The sequence below is a fragment of the Eschrichtius robustus genome, chromosome 21 (genome assembly GCF_028021215.1).
Source record: "Eschrichtius robustus isolate mEscRob2 chromosome 21, mEscRob2.pri, whole genome shotgun sequence".
In the NCBI taxonomy this organism is placed as follows: Eukaryota; Metazoa; Chordata; class Mammalia; order Artiodactyla; family Eschrichtiidae; genus Eschrichtius; species Eschrichtius robustus.
Genome location: NC_090844.1, coordinates 33,753,624 through 33,778,101, shown reverse-complemented (window position 1 = coordinate 33,778,101; position 24,478 = coordinate 33,753,624). Strand labels below are relative to the sequence as shown.

Below are 24,478 nucleotides of genomic sequence, written 5' to 3'. Positions count from 1 at the left end.
GTGCCTGGTGTTGGCTAGACATTGGCATAACACATTCCACCGACTGCACCCTGGGATGTGCCAGGGATCTCGTGTGCAGTGTCTCTCTCTAATCCATACATGACCTCAGATGCGAAAGCTCAGCGTCATGAAAAACTTGACTGAGGTCACATCCCTCATTCCTGATAGAGGTGATTCAAGCATCGCCTTTTCCCCTACACGGTGCGCCCTTATTTATGAGTCCTCTGCAAGGGGTTACCAAGTCCAACGGGGGCATTTACATTTAACAACAAACTCCAGAACGCTGAAACGCTTCCCCAGTGTCAGGGGTGGGGGGGGGGGGAGGGGTGGAATTTCCGGCGCGCGCAGCCACGTTTAGGCAGAGCCTCGGCTCAGCGCCCCAACCTGTATCCACAGCCCAGCTGGAGACCTCGGGAGCCGAAAAGACCTCAGCGACCGCGGATTCACTTTACAGAATGATTTCCCCCAAGATGACAGAGCTGGGGAGTGGCTGATTCCAGGCTGCGGCACTTTCCACTGCAGGTGAGCAGGTGGTGCCCACCCACCTGTTACCTGTGTCCCCACCCCCCAGGTGCTCCAGCTCTGGTATTTCCTCTGCCCGGAGGGCGGCCGGTCCACCAGTCTAGCCGTTCCAACCTCTTGTGTCCGGAGGGGCAGAGTTACTGCTGGACATTCCAGAAGAACCCTGTCCCCTCCGCGTGTGTTTGTTTAGAATTGTAATCGCCTATTTTCCCATCGCGGGGCTTAGAGCTAGCAGATCCTCAGGGTCCCTTTAGGAGACGAGGCTAGGATTCTTCAGGTCCCGTCCAACTCCCAAATTGCTGTGATTCAAGGACATCAGGACCGTGAATAATCAGCCTGGCCTCCAGCCAGGATGGGCCGTGCTGCTTCCATGGGGAACTTCCTCCCCCTCGTTATACAAACAGGCCCGCCCTGGTTTGACTCCTGCGGCCTGGTCCACTGGGCAACCTCCCGCCGCAGAGAAGCCCGCCCACCCGGGGCCACTGACCCCACCCCCTGCCTTGAAATTTAAAGGAGGCGGGAGCTGTGCAGGGAGCGCAGAGCCGAGGTCCTGCAGAGCCTGGGGCTGAAGAGGACGCCTCTCGGAGGAAGGGAGAAGGCTCGCGGCGGTGGTAGGTTGGATTCTGCGCCTCTCTGCACCCCAGCTCTCTTAAAAGTCTTTCTGGGCCAACGAAGGAATGTCTACACCGAGGGGCCGACTTTGTAATTCAGGCCAAAAGGGGATTAGCTAGAATCCTCGTCCAGGGGGAGATTTGTTTTTGAATGTGCATCTCGTTGGGATGGGCTGAAGTGTTTGCAGGGGCCAGGTCGTCAGGGGAAGAGAGAGGATAGAAGGGTTGTGTTTCCCGGAGAGGAAATCTCTGCTTGCAAAGGGGAAAGTGAAAAGAATGATACAGAAATGCTCTGAATAGTCAATGGGCACACCTTATGACTCACGGGCAAGAAATGTGAAATGGGCTGATGGGGTCAGAGCCGGGGGGGTCCCTTGTGTGGGGGGGGTGTCTGAGCCCATGGGGAAACTGAGGCTGGGCTGGGCAGTGAGTGAGTTGCCCACAGAAGATTCCCCGGGAGGGAAGTGCTGGGCGAGAGAAGTGGAGGACAGTCCCAGGGAGGCCTCTGATCTCCCTCCTCGTCCCCCACCTCCACGGCAGGTTTTGTCCTCTGGTTTTTTGCCTGGGGTGCAAGAGGTGGGGCTCTTGGAGGACTTTTCAATTACAGGGGAAAATAACAGCAATGTCTTCTATTCCCAGAGCACTCTGCAGGGACCATATCAGGCTCTCTAGGCTTTCAGTGTTATTATCTTTATTTTCTTAACCTCCCAGGGAGGGAGGGTAGGAGGCGAAGGGAAAGGAAGGAGCTCTCAGGTAACTGATAACAAACTCAAGCCCAAAGCCGTGTGGTAGTGATGACTGGTGTGGATAGCAATGGTGGTCTCCTGCAGCAGCTGGTGGATGACAGAAAAAAATTACGGGTGTGTGTGTGTGTGTATGTGTGTGCAATCCCATGAAGAAATTCTGAAACACAACCGTTAAGTGGAATTCCCTCAAAAGGACTTCCTAGCAATTCTTGCCAGTGGACAGGAGACTTATCCCGGGATCTAGACACTGACTGGTCCAGAATCAATAGATGACGGTCAGAGTGAGCTGCCGGGTAAGTGCTTCCTGTGAGAGCAAAGCCAGACGGGGCACCAGCAGAGACGCCGTGAATATTGAAATAGAAATAGCTCCATCCTACACATCAACTGATTCCACCTAAAACGTTCTCAGAGACACCAGCCTTGAATTGCTCTTGTCATGAGCAGGTGAGAGGCTGCTCTTTGCCTGACTGGCTCAGTCTCTGTGCAGACTCTCCAGGACCACCTCAGTTTATTTTGTGGATCCCCATATCAGAGTCTCCCAGTGATGGTGCTGGTCTCAGGTGCTTCTGCACCAGCCTGGAGAAGTTCCTGCTTCGAGGGCAAGATAAATGATCCCGTTACTAGTTTTTGCTCATGGAGGCGGAACTCTTGGACCTGGGGACCTAGCGTGTTGGTGAGCAGGGCTGGTGATCAGTATATTTCAAATGATTGTAACAAGCAACCCAGCCACACCCCTGGTGTTGTGACTTGAAGCCACCATCACCATGTAAGGTTTTTGTAAATGGGTGGCCAGGACCACAGAGCATCTGGGCAAGTTACAGCCCAGGTGAGGTCTGTCACTAATCCACCTACAGGAGTTCCTCTGGTCCTGGGGTTTTACAGCAGTGTAAGGGGCCCTTTGGCTAGATGATCATTTGGGAGGAGCGGTGCTGGCTTTAGATCTTCCAAAGATTCCAGAGTTTGGGCAGGTTGTTTGGATCAGAGGTTGAGGTAGCAGCATGATTCATGGAATTAATAGTGGGCTTAGTTCCAGTCAAAGTTCAAAATCCATGTACTTCTCTGAATACCGAGTATCTGGTGGGGAGGAAACATTTGGGTTTTGAGCTAAAGTGTTCAGTTTCGATGACTCTTTGGCATCTGCAGTCTCAGAATAAAATTCCTATTTTCTGCGAGTGATTTTCAGCTCTGTTCTGATAAGATGGCCAGGATAGACAATGAGTGATCAGAATATTCTGTCCATTCCTTCTTTGGGCCATTCGCCTTGCACAGAGAAAAATGCTGTCGGTAGTTTCAGGTGGCAAACCTCACCCTAGTCGACCAGCTCACAGAACCAAGTGGTGAGTCTCCAGTGAAGCCAGATAAAAAGCGAGGATGATTTAGACTCATGCAAAGTTCCAGCTAGAAAGAATCCTCAAGACCATCTGCCCTGGCTCAACCCCAAGTCCAGCTACATGGTCTCCTGCTATTGGCTTAGGTGTCTATTTACATATAAGGACAGCACATTCTTTTAGTGATATTTTGTGCATTTTACATTCCACTTTCCTTCCTGGGAAAAAGACTTCTGTAGAAGGGTGTAGAGGGAAAGATAAGCCTTTTGATCGCCTGAAAGTTAAGACCTATGATGAAGGGAAAAGGAGCCAGGTGCGGAGTCCATAGCAGGCATTTCATAAACAGTTTTTGAAGGCACGACTCAGGCAAGCTCTGGTTCTGATCGTGATTCTCCAGGAAATGCCAGCGGCTGTTCTTCCCGTGGAACTGATGCAGTCGAGGGTCCTTAGCAGCTGCCCACACCATCCATAGCAATGGCCATGATCTGGAAGGTGAGCCTTGGCCATGGGCTCAGCTGAGCTGCAGAGGAGGGCTACGTGACGCTCCTGATACATACACAGTGGCTTGGAGAGGTTTGGCCTGATTCCACCTGGAGCCTCTGAAAGACCACTTCAAGGTCAGGCTGAACCCAGATACTAGGAGATCTCTGTATTACGAGCCTTTTTTGTTTCTTATATAGTCGCAAGGATTCCTTTAACTTACAATTAGGCATTAGGGAATCCAAGTTGAACTCCTCCCCCAAGGCCCCTACATCCCTAGGACTCTTGGGCTTTCCAAGCCACACTTCCTCCTAGGGACGCCCTCAAAGGGAGAGCCTGGGGTGTGTGACTCAGACTCCTTTGCCCAAAGAAAGGTGTTCGTGCTGAATTTTAAGAGGCTCTGGCTGCTTGCTGCCACTACCCGGGGCCCCAAACGATGGGCCCATCTTGGGGCTGTGCTTTGCCAGCGACACGCTCACTCCTGCCTTTGTTCAACAAACAGCTTATATAGTGTCCATTCCAGAAAGCCCACTTCGACCAGCGCCCACCTCAACAAGAGTGACCTGCATCCCCTCCTTCACATCCCAGCAGGACCCCTTCTTCCTCTGTGTGCCCACCTTCCACCCACCCGACCCCCGCATATGACAGCACCGATCTGCGGGGTGTGCTTGTCTAGTTACTTGTCTGTCCCCTTCCTAGACTATGAGGTTTTGTGGATGGAGCGTATGTGTCTTTATACCACAGAGCCCGTGCCTGGTGCATAGCTGGTGCTCAGGTTTGTTGGTGATACGCAGAGTAAGTCATCACCTGTGAATTCAGGAAGAGAGGAAACCAGAATGAGCCAGGGCTCGGGTCAAGGTGGATGGGATGGGGGATCTGATGGAAGCCAGGAGGATGGCACCCAGGAGGCTCCCAAGCCCCTTGGTTAGAGACCTCGGCAGAGGCAGTTCCTTGAAGGCGGCGGGAGGGGCTCGGCAAGACGCTAAACCCGGTATCCTACTATGAATAATGTAAAACAGAAAGCCCACCAATAACTGGTCTCTGCTGGTTATTCACATGTGGTCATGTTCACACAAAAGAGGAATTTGTTTTATTTTGCAGCAAGAGCCAGTGTCTGCCACCTGGGCTGCAGAGAGAAAGGGGAGATCTGGTTTGGTTTGGTTTGGTTTTCTGAGAAGCTCCAGTTTCCTTATTTTTCTTGCCTAATGTCTCTGGTTTTCAAACATTTGCATGGTCTGCATCAGACAGCCCTTATCAGTACTGAGGGCCTGACCTTCCAGCTGCCTCAGCCGCGAACTCCACCTTCCTCTCAGAATCCAGAGTGGCCCTGGCATGTGTGGTGTAAGTAGGCCTGGGAAAGGTGAACAAAAACACAGATTGAAAATAGGATAAAAGACATTACCCCATAATCCAGGAAATAAGGGCTCCAGTTAATACTGATCTGTGCACGTAGCTGAAGGGCATGAAACTTGACTTCAATCGTAAAGAATCCAGTTACAGGTTATCGCAAGATCTCCAGATGATCTAGGAGACAGGATTTGGTATTAACACTTGAACTTGATGATGACCCCATAGAACTTGGCTTCCTTTCTAGTCAACGTTCCAAGCAGAAGCTGTAAACTTTGGCGCTCCCCCGTCCAAAGGGCGCTCCTGGCAGTAAGTATCGTACAGTTAACTCTGCTGTGCGCAGGCCGGTAACTGGGGGCTTTACCGGCTTCTTCGCTAATTGCCATCACAGTGAGGCAGGGTGGAAAGGACTAGCCCATTAGAAAACCGGGAACCACATACAGTCTGTAAGCAGTGGTTAGAGTTTGAACTAAGGCCCCAGAGGCTATGCTCCCTGCATGCCAACCAGCAGCTCCTCTCCACAGCAACTCTGAGCACGTTAACAACACGACAGTCCAGCATCAGGACCCAGTAAGAGTCATGGAAAGAGCGACTGTTGGGTTTTCGGTAGAACCGGGTGTCTTGAGACCCTACTCCTCCCTTTACAAGACGTGTCACGTCAGAGCAAGTTCCTTATACTTTTTTGAAGTTCAATTCTCTCATCCACAAACATGAGATAACAATATTGACTTAACTGATTCAATGGATGCCTGGCAAGGGGTCACAACTCCCGTACCAGATGAGTAAGTGGCATTCATCCACACGCATTTCTCAAAAGTACGCTATCACAGCCACTTTCATGTGAGCCTCATAAAATGTGGACAAAGTTCCGCATGTAGTGATACAAGGAAAGCCTCTGATCATTTTTTCCTGATTTACGTGTGTTGAAATCTGGAAGGAGACTGAAGAATTATCAGATGATTGCGTATTTCATTCCTTGTAGTGATGCTTGCTTTAGGGAGTGGAAGGAACAGGAGAAACTAGCTCATTGCTGAACAAGATTCTCCCTTAGATTACCGTTCGATTGCAGGTTTGTTGAGATTCAGACTTGGGGATGACATGTCCTTGCACTGACTCGTGAAGTTAGCTTTGCCAGCTGAGCCTTCTGTTTTCTTTGCAAGGGTCTAAGTTTATCGGGAAAGGATTTCTTTTGTTTTTACTGTACAGGAGGCAAGATGGACTTCTATTTTCCTAGACCCACAACTGCACTCCCTGAGTTCCTCCAGATAAGCAGGGTTACCTGGCAGACGGTGGAGAGGTGCAGCAATGGCAATGCTCAGGACAGATTGTTCTGAGTAGGTTGATGTCGTATAAAACTTGACACAGGTCACGTGCCTATATTTTGAAGATACTTTGCAGGGAATTCTGCCCTGAGTAACAGAGTGGAGATGGGAGTGGATGGTGCCAGGAGAGGATTTTTATCCTATTTACCTCATTGGAATCAATCCAGTTAGATAAGAAACAGAATCCTCTCTTTTTCCTTAGTTATAAAGAGTTCTGTTCAGGAAGAGAGGAAATAAGCTTTGGCACATAGAAAATTACTTTTTTAAAAAAAATTTTATTGGCGTCTAGTTGATTTACAGTGTTGTGCTAGTTTCAGGTGTACAGCATAGTGATTCAGTTTATATATATATATACACACATTCTTTTAAAGATTCTTTTCCCATATAAGTTATTACAGAATATTGAATAGAGTTCCCTGTGCTATACAGTAGGTCCTTATTAGTTATCTATTGATATTTTTTATACAGTAGTGTGTGTATGCTGATCCCAAGCTCCTAATTTTTCCCTCCCCCCTCCATGTTTCCCCTTTGGTAACCTTAAATGTGTTTTCAAAATCTGTGAGTATGTTTCTGTTTTGTAAATAAGTTCATTTACATCATTATTTAAAATTAGATTCCACATATAAGTGATATCATATGATATTTGTCTTTCGCTGTCTGACTTACTTCACTTAGTATGATAATCTCTAGGGAAAAGCTAAGAATTGCTTCTGTGATGGCAGTTTTGGGAAATGGTTTTTATTCTGAGAGCATGAGCTCTATAAAAAGCAGGACCTGTATAGGTGGGACCAGAGCTACCAGGCTAACGGCTCCGGCCCCGGGCTCTGACGCTGGTCCAGACACAGGTGTGCTTTTGTGGGAGCTCAACCCCCTTTCCAAAGCCTGCTTCCTCCTCCCGTCTCACTTCATCTCTTGCCCTGACTTAGTGACATGCCTTTGCTGTTCCAAGGCGTTCTGACCTACTGTTTCTTTTCTAATTTGTTGGTATCCCTCCTGGGCATGGTGGTTGCCCCGGGGGGTGGGGGGAGGGGAGGGTGGAGCGGGGAAGGTGTTGTTTGTCTTAAGGTCCTGAGTCATTTTGGAGTATTGGTGTCCTTGGAGACTGACTTTCTCTTACTCAGATTTCCAGAGAGAAGCTTTGCAAAGCAATAACAACCCAAGAATCCTCTTTACCAAAGATTAAGGTAGCAAACCTTGCACACTGGTGCAAAATTTGATAACAGTATCAATTTACCTTCATCTTTCCCTTGCAATTTCCGTGGTCCTCCAGCTTGCTCACGTTTCTGCCTTTTTCTTGCTGCCAAAAGTAGAAACTGCAAGTCCTCAAGTTCTTTAACTTCCAGGCAATTGCACTGTTTGTACCTAGAATCACAGAACTCGATTGATTGACTGCATTGGTCCAGACCTTTATTGCAGGTCACGTTATGGGATGTGGTTGAGTGTTTACCTGAAAGTACTTATCCCCATGTACAAATGTTTCACAGTTCACACAGCGTCTGTTCTCACAATAGAAACCACAGAATGTCAGCCCTGGAGGAAGCCTTGAGAGTCTAGCCCTCTTGGTTTTGCATCCCTGGGGGCAGATTTGATGTCTCAAAATATAGATGCTTTTTGGAAGGGCAGCACATTAATTTTTATGCAGTCACACAATATGCGAATGAGCGTATCTGTTGTTTTCCTAAGAGCAGGAATTTCTAGGGGCAGGTGGACAGAACAGGTCATTGCAAAGGACAGTGAAAGACCCTGAGGACAACCCTCCACTGCATTTCCCCAGACCCTTCCTCTGGCTGTCCTGCTGCCATTCCCATGGCCTCACCCCACCCAGACTCCAGCCGTTACGAACTGGTGCCCATCAATCAGCATTCCCCGTGTCACCACTGCAGAAAGGAACCCTGTGCTTCTGGCTGGCGTGATTGGTTTCCCAGCCACAGTGGCACCCTTGGCTCCTGGAGGCTAACCCTCCCTCCTCCCTCGTTACCACACCATTGTTCTTCCCTGGAGCAGTCATCATTCACAGTTGTTCAGAGGTCAGAGAACAGAGTCACTTTGTCTCTGCAGCCAAGCAGGATCCAGCACCGCTTCTAGGCAGGTCGGGGGACGCCCTGGACTCAGAGGTTGCAGGCTGGTCCCACACAAGGATGCCTGCCAGCGCAGCCTGCGAATCCAGGCCACGCTTTATTTGCCACGTGTCCTGATGTTTCTAATTTGCACAGATTTCTTTGTCAACTTGCCAAGCTCTGCATCTACTGAACTCCATCCGCTGAGAGGGTGCCTTTTGCAAATCTACAAAAATTGACTTTATGTGCCAGGGTGGGCCGCCAGGGCTGGGGCCTTGGGAGCGTGGGGACCACGGGCCTTAGAATCATTCCATACTCCCCGCCATACAGGGATGCTTCCAGTGACTCAGGGATTCTAGTCCCACAAAAGTCAGTCATCCTCATGGTCTTCTTTTTCCTTGTCTTTCCTCCGTTCTTCCCTCCTTCCCTCCTTCCTTCCTTCCTTCTTTCCTTCCTTTCTCCTCTTGCTTCCTTACTTTTTTTAGTTCTTTGATTCTGGGAAACTATTAAATACAGCAAAAGGAGAGGAGCACAGAAAAAAATGACAAGTTTTGCATTTATAAAATGAACCTCCAAAGGACTTCTTATGCTTATTTCTCAAATCCCCCGCTCCTACTGGCCTCACACGGGCAACCGGCACCTCTCCCTTTGGTGGGAGCTTGTGGTCCAGGGTTGAGGTCCGCCCTGGCATGGACCCCAGGGTCCTGGGTCCAGTCTGCTTTTCTGGGGTCACTGCTTGTCTGTTCTTTGTCCAGGTGCTGCCCCCTGACCTCCACACCCCCTGCCATCTCTACAAAGGCAAAACCAGGACACAGTTTTCCTGCTTCCCTCTCACTCCCTTGTCTTGGGAAGGCACTGCTTGTCTGCAGGCGGGATGACTCATTTCTTTGTCATCCTCTCACCCCACTTGGCCCGTCCAGCTGCTTCCATCCCCTTTGTGCAGCGAGGATGGAGCCATCATGTGGTTTGTGTGAGGCCCTTAGGCACTGGATCAGCTCCAGGCCCAGCAAGGCCAAACGAAGCAGAGGACTGATAACGACTGATAGAAGAGAGACAGGCTCCAACTGTCCCAGAGCAGAAGACAAAAATACACTCCTTCTGCTGATTCTTTAGCTGCAAAAGGGTCTGAGGCCATGCAGCTGTTGGAGCCTTTACACTCAGCCCGAAGTGCATCCCTCCCCCCACCTGGCTCCCCTTCCCCCATTCGTCCGGGGAATGCAAATGCCTTAATGCTCCACTTGTCACTTTGCAATTTTCCAGCATCTAGACTTGTGCTCCACTTAGGATGAGCTTGAGTTCTTGAAATTACACAGTAACTTGACGGGCATCCACCGCGTATGAGGGCAATGAACTTGCTGGAAGCCCTGGCTGGTTGGCAGGCGAGATGAAGAAGAATCAAATTCCCTGTTCGCAGGCTGGTTCATTGTTTCATTCAGAATTTGCTTGTAAAGTCCTGAGAGGGCAGAGCTCTCCCATCGCCAAGGCTTGGCTGAGATAATGCAGCTGGGACAACCTATAAACGTGAAAAATGATTAACAGCAGGAAGAGAGAGGGGGAATGTGTTTAAGAAGACCTATTTTTTTTTTTTAACAGATTTTTTTTTTTAAACACTATTTTTATTTATTTATTTTATTCATTTTTGGCTGTGTTGGGTCTTCGTTTCTGTGCGAGGGCTTTCTCTAGTTGTGGCAAGTGGGGGCCACTCTTCATCGCAGTGCGCGGGGCCTCTCATTATCGCGGCCTCTCTTGTTGCGGAGCACAGGCTCCAGAAGCGCAGGCTCAGCAGTTGTGGCTCACGGGCCTAGTTGCTCCGCGGCATGTGGGATCTTCCCAGACCAGGGCTCGAACCTGTGTCCCCTGCATTGGCAGGCAGATTCTCAACCACTGCGCCACCAGGGAAGCCCAAGAAGACCTATTTTAAAAGGTTATAAGTACTGGGTTAAAATTAAGAAGGGGAATTGCAGAGGAATTTGGGGAAATTTTGAGAAAGGGGAAATTCGAGGAACACTGAGCAAGAAATTCTGGAATAATCGCCTGTGATCAGAAGACTCCCCCGCGGACTCCTGTTCGGATGCCCTTGACCCCCTAGTTCTTCCTTCTGAAACTGCCTGGAACCAGTGTGCTGCAACAAGCTTCCTGCAATGAATGAGAAAAGGGCCCCCAAGCAGCGCACCCTGCCCCGCCCCGCCCTGCCCGGGAAGGGGCCCTGGGCAGGCCGGACTGGAACAAAGACCCAGATCCTGGCTTCCTTCTGTTTCCTTCGCAGTAGGGGAGGGGCTTGCTGGCTGGCAGGACGCCCTCTGAGCCTGAGGAAAATCACTGCCCGGACTGTCCAGCCCCCTCCCCTCCCCCCCACAGCTCCGTGCTCTCCTCTGCCTGTCACCAGCGGCCCCGGAAGGTCACTGGGGCACAGAGCGTCTCCCACCATCTCCCTCTATGTTTTCATCCTCGCTCTGAAGGGAGCTTGTGGTTGAGGGGACAGCACCTCCGACAGGAAAGGAGCCCGAGCCAGCGCCAGGGTCAAAATCCCGGACGTCCCTGAATCCACGGAACCCTTCGGATGCTTGGGATGAGGGGGAGGGATGGCACCAGAGTTGTTGTGACTGAGGGGAAGTGAGTCAAGGGAAGAAAAGCCCTGATTTAATTCTTGCGGACGAGGGGGTGAGTGGAGCTGCCAGACCACAAAATAACACCGCAACCGACTAACCCACTTTGGGCTGCTGAGGGTGAGAGCACCAGGGCAAGGCACACGGAACCAAGGATGTGGGTCCAGGAAGATCTGAGTCCGATGACCAAAACCAGATGTCTCCCCTCCTTTCTGCAAATCTGCACTTCACGGTCCCTGTCTATAAAAGAGAGGCTGGTTTCCCGATGGAGCCGTGGGGCTGGGGGGGAGTTGGGGACGGGAGACTTTCCTTTGTTGGACAAGGAGGCGTGCACATTCTAAGTGGAAGAGCTCAGGCCATCTGAGGCAGGCTGGCTCTGAGATGTGCCAGCAACAAAATTCCTATGGTTTCCTCTAAAAAAGTCAGAGATGAGACATTAGTCAACCCCAGGGCAGCAATTCACTTCAAGGGAAACCAAACCAGCACCCTGAGGTCCCAGGCTGCCAAGAAGTGCCAGAGGTGGTCTCAGCCTTCAGCCCACAGAAACGTCTGGGCAAAATCATCTTCCGGCAACCCATGTCCATCATCAGATGGATGGATAAACAAGATGTAGTCCATGCAGATGGTGGCATATTATCCAGCCTTAAAAAGGAAGGAAATTCTGACCCATGCTACCATATGGATGGACCTTGAGAGCATTATGCCCAGTGAAATAAGTCAGACACAAAAGGACAAACACTATATAAGCCCATTTATATGAGGTACCTGGAATAGTCAGATTCATAGAAATAGGAAGTAGGATGGTGGTTGCCATGGGAACGGGGAGTTCGGGTTTACCGGGTACAGAGCTTCAGTTTGGGAAGATGAAAGTTTGGAGATGGATGGTGGTGACGGCTGCACAACAATGTGAAGGAACTTAACGCCGCTGAACTTACACTTAGAAATGGTTAAAATGGTAAATTTTGTTATGTGTATTTTACCACAATAAAAAAGGTATGCGGGAAGAAGACACCATCCTTCAGACACTTGCCGTGGCCTCTCCTGCTGTGGGAGCCGACGCTGGGGGGGACCGGCAGACTCCCGAACTGTGCTGTCCTCTTGGTCCTCTCACATCACACGGTTAAGGTTTTTTCCCCTCTTCTTCCAGAATTCAAGGGACACTCTGAGGAAATGATGAACGCCATGAAGAGAGAGCTCTTGTGTGTGCTGCTGCTCTGTGGAGCTGTCTTCAGTTCCCCCAGACAGGTGGGTGTGCCCTCTTGTCTGTGCTGGCACACACCTGGACACACTCGCCTCGGTGGGCGACGCTCGGCATCCAGGCTTGCAGCGGAAACCTAGGCACTCGTTCTGACTTGAGTAAACACTGCCTCTCAATGCCTTCTGTGGGGCTGTTTTTAAAGGATGTGTCTGAATGAATCCATAAAGTATTTATAAAAGACAATGCAGGCGCTGTGAGCCATGGAGGCGGGCGAGCTGCCCGTGTACTGTGTACTATCTACTTGGGGTGGGAGCTACACAGCACACGTGCTCTCTGCAGATGCCTGGCAGCTCAGGGCATCGTTCAGGCCACGTGAGCGATGCCCGCACAGCAGGATTTTAGAGAAGGGAGAGTTGGGGCAGCTACCTGGAGGAGATGGGATTGCAGGGCGGGGCGGTGCATGCAACCCCACTAACCCACATGTGGCTTTTTTTTTTTATTATTATTTTTATTTTTGGCTGCGTTGGGTCTTCGTTGCTGCACGCAGGCTTTCTCTAGTTGTGGCGAGCGGGGGCTACTCTTCGTTGCCGTGCGCGGGCTTCTCATTGCTGTGGCCTCTCTTGTTGCGGAGCATGGGCTCTAGGTGCGCGGGCTTCAGTAGTTGTGGCATGCAGGCTCAGTAGTTGTGGCTCGCGGACTCTAGAGCACAGGTTCAGTAGTTGTGGCGCACAGACTTAGTTGCTCTGCGGCATGTGGGATCTTCCTGGACCAGGGCTCAAACCCGTGTCCCCTGCATTGGCAGGCGGATTCTTAACCACTGTGCCACCAGGGAAGTCCCCAGCTATTTTAATTTAAAATTAATTAAAGTTAAGTAAAATTTAAAATTCACTTCAGTCACACCACATTTGAAGTGCTCAGTCATCACATGTGACCAGTGGCTACCGCATTGCACGGCCCGGATGTTAAACATTTCCACCATTCAGAAAGTCCTTTTGGACGGGACTAGTCTAGAAGGGGGGAAAGAATTAGACAGGAAGGCAGGTGATGGACATTCCACCTGGGCCCATTACCTGAGGGGGATGCTCTGGGCAGGTGGCCTCTGATTGGTGGGTTGATGGTGGTCTTCTGGTTTGACCACCCTTATTCCTGAGACACCCAGCATGTGCTGACTCTTCCTCCGCCCCTGGTTTCTTTGCAGGAAATCCACAGGCGACTCAGGAGAGGAGCCAGATCGCACAGAGGTGGAGGTGAGATGTCACTGGGGTGGAGGCAAGTCAGGCTCAAGGTCAGGGTCGGGGTCAGGGTGCTCTAGGCTCCGGCGGGGATTTTTTTCCACGTGACCTGCTTACTCAAGATCCGTGAAGGTGAGACTCTGCTAAGATGCTTCTGTCCTGTCTCACCACTCACACAGGCTCTGAGCGGACAGGAACAGGTCCTCAAGGGGTCAGGATGCCTGGGGGTCGCTCGCTGCTGGGAGCCTGCAAGCCCAATGGCACAAAGGGAAGCGGATTCGAATATTACACGGATGAGAACAGAGCCCAGAGAGACGGAGTGACTTGCCCAGGGTCACAGAGCCACCAGGCCGCATGGTGCTGGTCCTCCAGGGCCTCTCCCTGGGCTGTGATCCCCACCGCCTTGCACTCCATTTAGCATCTTTGTTAACTAGCTTCTCTGTGCCTCTGTTCCTTCAGTTGGTAACTCAGGGATGACTAACCTGGGGTGCTTCACGGAAGCACTGTGGGAAGACCATCTCTGTGAGGCCGTGTCTAGAGTTGAGACTAGAAACCCAAGGAACATTCCCACTAGAATCCCAAGAATAAAACGTGCTCACGGCCCGATTGTCTTGACTCTGATCTAAAGAGCTGCAGGCCCCACTGCAGGTCCCAGATCATCCCTCCTCCCTCATGACCTACCTCTTTCGGGGCTGGAAGGCTCTGCAACACCCATTCAAGGTGGAAGTTTTCCCGGAGTGAGTCACAGCTTAACTCTCACTGCTTCCGCGGTCGGATAGCACAGTGCTTCCTGCAAGCGTACCCTGGCCCCGACGGCCCTCTAAAGGAACAGCAGTATTGTTGACAGTGAACGTATGTCACTGCTTCAATTCATTAAAAGTTAAAGATGTTTTAAGTTCGCATTCTGGGTTGCAAACAGAGAGAGAGAAGAAGGGAAAGTGCATTAATGGGAGTACTTCAACTATTTTCATTATACCAAAGTACTAATGGAAGTAGCAAATTTTCTGCACAGACTAAAATGTCAACTTTCTTTGTTTGGGACCAGAAATGCATCATCTCAGTGTGGTAATGCTAATATGGATCAAAAATTCTGGTAGGCAATTGTGTGCATGTGCATATTATTGATGAATTAAAATGAAAAATTAGAGTATTACCTAACAAATGTGTCTTGATAGATAAAGTCTTTCAAAACAAGGGCCCATCAGAGGAAAAACAATAAAAGGGGTCTTTTTTATTGTTTTTCATATTTCATTGAAACTAAAATAAGGAAATAGTAGAAATACACCATTATATTCTATTATATATTTCAAGAAAATAACTGATTTTCATAGGAAATTGAATGTAAAGATCACATAGTCATATGGAAAGTAATATTGGCACTGCCCCCTAATAAATTGAATCTGAAATTGTTTTTGAAAAATGAAAGGGGTCTTTGGTGACAAAATAAGGGGTATTTGTTGTCTTCTGGCTGAGAGCAAGGAAGGAATAAAGGACGGATTATCCCGAAAGTGAGCAGGATTGGCGGGTGGGGGAGGGGGGCATCAGTGTCAGTTTGGGGTGAGTTGGGCCCTAAAGAGGCCGGCCTGTCTGTCGTTACAGTGACCTGCAGAGACGAGAAAACACAGATGACGTACCTGCAACATGAGTCCTGGCTGAGGCCCCTGCTCAGGGGCAACAGGGTGGAGCACTGCTGGTGCAACAGTGGCCGGGCCCAGTGCCACTCGGTGCCCGTCAACAGTACGTGTTCACCCAAGCCAGGCTGTGAGCCTCGAGTCCAGTCTCACGGCCCCAGCCCTGTCTGTCACAGTCCCGGGCCTGTCTACCCTTCAAATGGGGCGGCAGGCACGCTCTGCCCCAGGCCAAGGTGAAGGTGCCGAGCAGAAAGCATGAGGCCGTGAGCCTCAGTTTCCTCATCTGTAAAATGGGAGAACAGTCGTACAGACTTCGTGGTCGGCTGTGAGGAGTCAATGAGTTCGTTTTTGTGAAGTGCTCAGAATCGTGTGTGTGTGTAGACAGCATGCTTCAACTTTGACTCATATATTCTGGGGCTGCTTGGAAAGTAATTAAGGGTTCCCTTGCTTCTACTTGACAGGTTGCAGCAAACCTCAGTGCTTCAATAGGGGGACATGTTGGCAGGCCCTCTATTCCTCAGAGTTTGTCTGCCAGTGCCCTGAAGGGTTCATCGGGAAACGCTGTGAAATAGGTGAGTGGTAGGTGGGTGGCTGTGAGACAGGGGCCCACCAGGGTGAAATCCCACCTGCAAACCTACCCAGAAAGGAAAGCAAGTGTGCAGTGATGGGGGAAGGGTTGGGGTGGGATGGGATGGATCATCTGAGGGTGGTTAGGGCCTCGGGCACAAATCTGGAGCCTGGCGCGGTCCCCGTCAGCGGGGTGAGCCAGTCACCCAAGCAGCTCAGCAGCTACTGCCTCAGTGGTTTGAGGTGAGATCCCCTTTGGAAACTAAATGACAGGAGGATTCACATGGGAGGTGTCGTGTGTCCTGTTTCCCCCCAGATGCCAGCGCCACATGCTACAAGGACCGGGGCATCACCTACAGAGGCAGGTGGAGCACAGCGGAGAGCGGGGCCGAGTGCGTCAACTGGAACAGCAGCAGCCTGGCCATGAAGCCCTACAGTGGGCGCAGGCCTGATGCCATCAGGCTGGGCCTCGGGAATCACAACTACTGCAGGTGAGAGGGCCGCCTTCCCCGCCCTGGAGGATCTTCTCTGCTGAGAAGCTGTCACAGTCGGGGAAAGACCTGCGTCAGCTCTGTCAGGGTTTCCAGAGAAGTAATAGGAGATGTGTATACATAAAGAGATTTATTTTAAGGAATTGGCTCATGTGATTGTGGGAGCTGGTAGGTCTGGAATCTGTAGGCAGGCTCCCCAAGCTGGAAACTCAGACCCGAGTCGATACTGCAGTCCTGAGACAGAACTTCTTCTCAGCTTTTGCTCTTAGTGCCTTCAACTGATTAGATGCGGCCCACCCACGCTTTGGAGGAGAATCTCCTTTACTTAAAGTCTGCTGACTGCAAATGTGAACCACGTTGACCCAGCCCTTCCCAGCACCACCTAGGTTGGCATTTGATCAAACAACTGGGCGCAATAGCCAAGTTAGCCCATAAAGCTCACCATCACGGTGCACCCCTTGTCAATGTGGCAGCCACATGCATCTCCGTAAACCACACTTAATTTCCAAATAAAGACGATTACAAGGTCATACCTCCACCCAACACGATCTGACTCTCCTGTGTACGACAAACACGCGTAACTCTATCCCCGGAAGAGGTGCAGAGCCCTTGGCCCGAGAGGCGGGCCTCACTCTTCACCTCCCCTGGCCTTCCTGGCTGATTTTTCAGAAACCCAGACCAAGACTCAAAGCCCTGGTGCTACATCTTCAAGGCAGGGAAGTACATCTCCGAGTTCTGCAGCACGCCAGCCTGCGGCAAGGGTAAGTGCAGCCTCCCCACGGCCTCTGTAGCCTCACGGGGGGAAGGGTCTGGAGGACAGCGCTGACGGTCCTTCTGCAAACAAGGAGACAAAGGACTGGGCTGGTAGTTCATCATTTCACTGTCAGAGGGAAGGAAGTCAAGAGGCTTAGGTCCTCACCCAGGCTTGGCATCTAACTAGCTGTTTGACCTTGAGCTGATCTCTGCACAGCTCTGACCCTCTGTTTCCTCATCAACAGAGAAGATGGGGCTGTTTCGGTGATTTCCAGTCCCTTTGAGAAGGCATGGAGGTTCTCTCTTTTTTGATTAATGGACCTGTTTCTCAAGATCTCTCTCTCTGTCTCTGTAAAGACTTTTAATGTGAGAAAATTTCCCAGATTGAAAAAACACTCAGTTACAAAAAGGTACTGTGAATTCAGTGGTGCTTTTGCAAATGGTGATGTTATTTATCACAAGAGTAGGGAAAATATGTTTTAAAGTTCTAAATATACATTTACAAAAATGGTGTACATTCAGTCTACAGGTGACGCTGATATTCCTGTGAATTTAAGAACTCTTTAGAGTAACTCTAAAGCATCCTCCCCACCCCCCAGCTCTGGTATAAATTGGGAGTCACTGGTCGCGATGATCTTAAAGGTCCCTTATCACTATGCTATCTGTGCATGGTAGTATACTTTGTCAGTTTCAAGTGGGGAGAAAAGACGGTAAAATGGGACAAATACGCAGCATTTGAAGGTTCATACTCTCCCTTCCTTCCCAAGTCCAACAAATCCTTCAGGTCCCTAGCAGACAATATCTGAGAAAACTGGGCCTGCCCACGTGTCCCCCCATTGAAGCACCCAGGATCCCAGCAGCCTGTCAAGTATACACAAGGAAGCCCCTAATTGCTTTCCAAGCAGCTCCAGGAATAATCCCCACTAGCTGAACTCAGCACCCTTTCCTGCCGAACCTGAATATCCCTCAGAGTCTCTGTTAACACAGCCATAAGGAAGCCACAGCCCATGATGGAGGCTGGCACCGGATGGAAGCCACTTACCACCCCGTGTGAAAGGGCTTGAAGGACAGAAAAGGGTGGTGGGCTGCCTGCCTTGGGTGTCCCAGGCCGGCAGCTCTGCTTTAGGCCCTGCTGCAAACCCCACCTGCCTGCTTTAGCATTTAAGTGGCTTTGTTTCAGTTTGAGATTTCCTGTGTTCCAGAAGAAGATGGGGACTGCTACCAGGGGAAAGGGCTGGCATACCGCGGCACCCACAGCCTCACCGCGTCTGGGGCCTCCTGCCTCCCGTGGAGTTCCATGATCCTGATGCGCAAGATTTACACTGCCTGGAAGAGCAACGCTCAGGCCCTGGGCCTGGGCAAGCACAATCACTGCCGGTGCGCAGCGCAGGGTCCGGGGCGTCTGCGCAGAGGGCAGGGTTGGAGCGGGATGGGAGGGGTCTGATGCTGAAAGTTACATGAAAGACCCAGTGGGTGGGAGGGAACCATGGATGTGACCCAGCCCAACCTATTCATTTGCACTTGTCGTGAAAAGGAAAGTCCTCCAGTTTCTTGACCCAAATCCCATGTTAGAGGGTCTGTCCTCTGTGCCGTCCTCACGTGGCCCCTTTGTTCCATCCTAGGAGTCTTCTCCCGGCACAGCTGGGAGATGAAGACGTAATGTTAATGACAGAAGAAGAAAGTGACAGTCATTTCCCTCTGGTGGGGTCTGCGGCTGAGCCCAGCCCGGGGCTCAGGGTCCTCCTTCCCAGCTGGTCAGCCTTCCCCTCTCTTCCCTGGCTTGTGATGTGATTGGAAACCTTCCCTCCTTATGACTAGGAACCCAGATGGGGACGCCCAGCCTTGGTGCCACGTGCTGAAGGATCGCCAGCTGACATGGGAGTATTGCGACGTGCCCCAGTGTGGTAAGGCCAGCTGTGGCCACCTCCCCGTGCCCAGCCTCATTCCTGACCGTGTCCTCTGCCGCTTCCCGTGTCTTCCAGGCTGCTCTCCCGCCTTCTCCCAGAACCCAGTTAACACAGGGGGACGGGGTTACCCAGAGGGGGTGGAGACCGAGAGAAATGCAGGTTGGCACACTTTGCTAAAAAATGAAACTTTAGAAATCGTCTGAGAACCGATTGTTATTACTCGGTTCCTGTGAACACACAGATCAGCCAGACTGTTCCTCAGGGCACACATGCACATAGGGTTTAACTGGGCAGGTAAGAGACAAACTACCAGCGAACTCATGACCAAGGTCACGCATGGCCCATCCTCAGCGGGCAGTACCAGTGGGCTGGCAGTATTAGGAAAACTTTGTGAGGGGGCAGGCTGTCCCGTGGGCCTGGAAGGATGGGTAAGGCTGAGTCGATGGGAAGGCAATGGGGTAGACATTCCCCAGGAAGAAGCTGCAATGCCTCGTTATTTCTTAAGCCAGGAAGTGGCTGCAGGAAAAGAGTAGAGGTAACAAAGCATCGCAGAAAGACCCCCGGCTGTGGAGTCAGATCTGGGTTCTAATCCAGGTGCCATTGTGACCTCGGCAAAAAGGTCCCAGCCCCTCTGAAGCTGAGTACTGTGAGGGTTAAGGATAGTGTCTATACCGTGCTTAGCTCGTCCTGGATACTCGCCACGTGCAGGCTGTGGATTTATTGCCGTGGAGATGGCTCCATCCCTCTGTACAGCCTGCGGAAGTGCAGCAGGGGGTAGAAACCCGGGTTCCAAGACAAGACACCAGGATGGGGCTCAGGGACCTCGCTCAGGCCCACAGGTCTGACCCCGGCTCTGCCCTTCCCTCCCCAGTCACCTGTGGCCTGAGACGGTACAAGCAGCCCCAGCTCCGCATCAAAGGAGGCCTCTACGCGGACATCACCTCCCACCCGTGGCAGGCTGCCATCTTCGTCAGGAACAGGAGGTCCCCAGGAGAGCGGTTTCTGTGTGGGGGGGTCCTGATCAGCTCCTGTTGGGTGCTGTCGGCCGCCCACTGCTTCCAGGAAAGGTAGGGATGAGAAGCCGGCGGGCCCTCCTCCTCTCTAAGGCCTTAGACCAGGCCCATTAGAGAAGAGCAGCCTTGAGCCATCTCTCCATCAGGTATCCTCCCAACCACCTCAAGGTGGTCCTGGGCAGGACGTACCGGCTGGTCCCTGAGAAGGAGGAGCAGACGTTTGAAGTAGAAAAATACATCGTCCATAGGGAATTCGATGACGACACTTACAACAATGACATAGGTAAGGTGTCTGGCTCTCCCTGCTGCCGTGGGAACTCCAGACTCACACGTGTGCAGTCCCACCTTCTCCCCCCAGGCCCCCACCCCCTCCCTCCTCTCCCCTGACATCCTCGCTCTCTTCCTCGTCCCCCCTCCCAGCGCTGCTGCAGCTGAAATCGGACTCACTGACCTGCGCCCTGGAGAGCAACGCCGTACGCACTGTCTGCCTCCCAGACGCCGGCCTGAAGCTGCCGGACTGGACAGAGTGCGAGCTGTCTGGCTACGGGAAGCACGAGGCCTGTGAGTGGGAGGACATCTCGGCCCCGTCCTGTCCGTCTGGGGGTGGACTGGAGCACAAGTGCTGACCAGAGGGAGGAAAAAGTGGTCCCACGAGTGTCCACCCTCGGGACAGGTGCCGCCGCCGTGACCGTGACCGTGAGGGCAAGTTCCTGCCTAGCGAGGCCCCAGCGTCTGCCCTCCCAGCCTCACAGAGTGGCCGTGCAGGTCAAGAGGGGTCTGAGTAGCACAAGGGTTCTAAGAGCCTAAGATTTCAAGGAGGCTTTGATAAGAAGTGGAGTGAGCATAGTTAAGGGGGTGGGGTGGCTGGACTCTGCCGTCGGGTAGCCCTGAGTTCAAATCCTTGCCCTGCACCTTGCAAGCAGTGTGATCGGACGTGGATTTTTATTTCATGATGCTCCAAGCCTCCGTTTACTCAGTGGCAAGAAAAGGATAGATTATGGGGTTTAAATGAGATATTGGGTTAAGCCAGTGGTTCTCAACTGGGGTGATTTTGCCCCTCAGGAAACACTTGGCAATGTCAGTTATTGTGACAACTCAGGATGGAGGTTTATACCAGCCTTTAGTGAGTAGAAGGCAAGGATGCTGCCGAACATCTACAATGCACGGGGCAGCCCCCCGCAAAAACATTATCTGGCCCCAATGCCACTCGTGCCGCTGTCGAGAAACCCTGGGTGAAACTCTATGAAACTGCTGTTTCTGTAGGTCAAAAGAATAAAATATTGGCCATTTCATAGGATTCAACTTAACACGTGTAAAAGGTTGATAAACATTAGCTCTTATTGGAAAGTTCGGCTTTCTCTTTCCAAAAGGTTTATAAATAACTTTCCCTAAAACCACAAGACGCCTTCCTCCTCTGTTGCAGCTTCTCCATTCTTTTCCGAGCGCCTGAAGGAGGCCCATGTCAGGCTGTACCCATCCAGCCGCTGCACTTCCCAGTATTTGTTCAACAGGACTGTCACCAACAACATGCTGTGTGCCGGAGACACACGCAGCGGTGGGGACCAAGCAAACCTGCATGACGCCTGCCAGGTAAACACGAGCGTCTCTCCTCCCCTGAGCCTCCCCCTCCAAGGGCAGAAGTGCTCCTCGGCCGACAGGTTCTTAACCAAGAAAAACAGTGATAGCCGGAAAGGAGTGATTCATCTCAGTGAGGTGCTGGGGATCTAGATGAGGACCTCAGAGAATAAAGCAACTGGAGCAAGGTCAAAGTCACCCAAACTCAAGAAATCTAAGCTGCAGGAAATCTCCCCAGTGTCTGCACCGGAGCTGCCAGCTGGTACAGGATTTCCTGTAAGCCCAGGCAATTAAATGACTATCAAAGTGATGGATAAAGCAACACAAATTAAGACATCTTTGACTTCTGTGGGAGCTGGGGAACTGGAGTCCATTGTGTAGAGGGGGAAGGAGGAATGGCAGCTTCCTGGGAAGTAGGACACAGATGATTTGTGAGATAAGTTTTAGGAACTCAAGTTCAGCCCTCAGATGAGGGTTTTCCCCTGGGAAAGCGCACTCTTTTGGGGTCTCTGCGTTAGCATTCCTATCAGAGCTAGTACGTACTTGTATTTCATGATAACTTGGGTGTAAGACACAGACCAACCCGTGTACTTAGGACCTAAATAGAGCCAAGGAGCCGTCCGTGCTGGGCTGTTTTCGTGCCCACAGTGTGCCGGGCTCCCCCCTGAGTCTGGGGAGGAGTGGATGGAGACAGCAGGGCCGGGCTCTTGCACTGAGGACTGTAGGCTTAGTTCTCATGCGGAGACCACACCAGCATCTCCCCCTCTTGGCTCCTTGAGAGCCTCTGGTCCCTCTTGGAAAGGTTTTTTCAGACACCTCCACCACCTAGCTCGACAGTCATTAAAAGGTTGTATGCAAGGTGAAACCATGATCTATCAGCTAGGGTTACCCACCGGGTGCTTGGCCTCCTTAATCAATGGAAATTGATCAGAGGCCTGACGAGAAATTCAGGCAAGGCTTTACTGGGGACCCTGCAGCTGCAGGGGGGAGCGAGAACAAACAACAGGTTCCCTTGCTCACCTGCTCGCTGAGGGGGGGCGAGCTGGTTCCTTATACGAGGAGAGGGTAGGGTCGGGTCCAGGGGTTGGGCAGGAGGCGGGGCTTAGGTGGTCTGCCCACCCCTCAGGTGGTGGTGTGTGCAGGGGGCATGCGCAGTACCCTGCTTTTGCTCCCGGCTCTTCAGAAGTGGCAGTTGAGTTTTTTTGGTCTTTTGTATCTTTTTGTCTATAATTTGCCCCAACTGTGCATGCACACAGCTATTTTTAGTCCCATACAGTTTCTTTGTATTTTATTGCTCCAGCAGAGGTGTATCCAGGTGCAAGCATTGCAGCCAAGGGTCCCAGGTCCCAGCCTGTCTCACTAGCAGCAAGTTAAAAACGAAACCAGAAATCATTTCGATTCAATAAGACAACAACAGCTAACAATTACCAGGAGTTTTACTAAATGCCACACATTGTTCTCAGAGCTTTTCAAACTTTCTCTCAATTAATTCCCATAACCTTACAAGGGAGGCAGTATGATTTCTATTTTAGATTATTATTATTCAGTATCATTCAAGTAAGAATACTGAAGCCCAGTTAGCCTGGGGCTTCACAGCTAGTAAGTGGTGGAGTTACAGCCTGGGTGGGGACCTGAAATGTCCAAGCAATGACCTCAATTCTGCTTTACCACATAGCTACAACCTGATTCTGTAAAGGCCCAAGGTCACGGAGATAAAATTTCCCTCCCCGAACTGAGCACTTTGAAGAATACATAGGAAGGGCTTCCCTGGTGGTGCGGTGGTTAAGAATCCGCCTGCCAATGCAGGGGACACGGGTTCGAGCCCTGGTCCGGGAAGATCCCACATGCCGCAGAGCAACTAAACCCGGGCGCCACAACTACTGAGCCTGAGCTCTAGAGCCCACGAGCCACAACTACTGAGCCTGTGCTCTAGAGCCCGCGAGCCACAACTACTGAGCCCATGTGCCACAACTACTGAAGCCCGCGCGCCTAGAGCCCGTGCTCCGCAACAAGAGAAGCTACTGCAGTGAGAAGCCTGCACACCACAACAAAGACTAGCCCCTGCTCACTGCAGCTAGAGAAAGCCCGTGCGCGTGCAGCAACAAAGACCCAACGCAGCCAAAATAAATAAAAATAAAATAAATAAATTTATTAAAAAAAAAAAAAAGAGTACATAGGAACACTACAAACATTCACCCTAACCTCCCCGCAAAGAGTCTGCATTTTTGCCAAGAGCTGACCTGTTCTCCCTTCTGCAGGGTGACTCGGGTGGCCCCCTCGTGTGTATGAAGGACGACCACATGACCTTGGTCGGCATCATCAGCTGGGGCCTGGGCTGTGGCCAGAAGGGCATCCCGGGCGTGTACACCAAGGTTACTAATTACCTGGACTGGGTTCGGGACAACACACGACCATGACCAGGGGCACCGGTTCCCTGCATCACGGAGACCCTGCTTCCTTCACCTCCGAGGATGCACTGCAGCGGGGGCTTCTTCACGCAGCACAAGTGGGGGAGGATGGATTTCCATAGGTACTTTCCGTTTTGGAAGTTTTCAGGGCTTCAGGTCTGAAACGTACTCTGTCGGACGGGAAGAGGGGTCAACGCCAGCCCCTCCTGGAATCCCAGTCCCCGGGGCAGAAGCCCACCTCCTCTGTCCACGTGAGCAGCTTTGCAAACGGGACCGCAAAGGTGAAAGCGTGTCTCAGTAGGCAAAGATAACTCGATCCTTCAGGAAAGAAGGGTTAGAAATATTCTATTAGGAAAAGAATGTCTATTTCTAGTCACAAGGAAGCCCAGCAGGAGCTTCCTAATAAGGGATGGGCTGGCTGGCCAGATCACGTTCCTCAAATCCAGCCTTCAAATCAAGTGTCGGGTTTTCCCTTTCTCCGGCTATAGCTCTTGGAAGGAATCCTGTTGTGTAGAGTGTAATTCTTTCTCCTTTATAAATCTCATCATAGGACAGGAGACATGTATGATTTTAATAACTGATAAACTAGGCTCTAACGTATTTATATCAGTTCATTTTTGTTTATACTCTTATACCTGTATGATACTGTACTGGAGTAATAAATTCTGATATATTTTTCATATA

General features: G+C 51.1%; 1 protein-coding gene across 1 annotated transcript; it reads left to right on the top strand.

The window, feature by feature from the left end:
- The first annotated feature begins 1,035 nt into the window (after positions 1-1,035).
- PLAT (plasminogen activator, tissue type) lies at positions 1,036-24,478 on the top strand. The gene is made up of 14 exons (XM_068532189.1): positions 1,036-1,133; positions 12,167-12,264; positions 13,416-13,464; positions 15,049-15,186; positions 15,542-15,652; positions 15,964-16,138; positions 16,808-16,899; positions 18,094-18,268; positions 18,710-18,795; positions 19,670-19,865; positions 19,958-20,094; positions 20,232-20,372; positions 21,235-21,401; positions 23,645-24,478. Exons 2-14 carry the CDS (start codon positions 12,190-12,192, stop codon positions 23,801-23,803), a joined length of 1,701 nt encoding a protein of 566 aa, XP_068388290.1. The 5' UTR covers positions 1,036-1,133; positions 12,167-12,189; the 3' UTR covers positions 23,804-24,478.

Excerpts from the sequence above, each read along its gene's own strand:
- PLAT (XM_068532189.1), top strand. The coding sequence starts at position 12,190 with ATGATGAACGCCATGAAGAGAGAGCTCTTGTGTGTGCTGCTGCTCTGT. Across the intron at positions 19,866-19,957 it reads GCCCACTGCTTCCAGGAAAG|GTATCCTCCCAACCACCTCA; the intron begins GTAGGGATGAGA and ends TCTCTCCATCAG. Across the intron at positions 21,402-23,644 it reads ACCTGCATGACGCCTGCCAG|GGTGACTCGGGTGGCCCCCT; the intron begins GTAAACACGAGC and ends TCCCTTCTGCAG.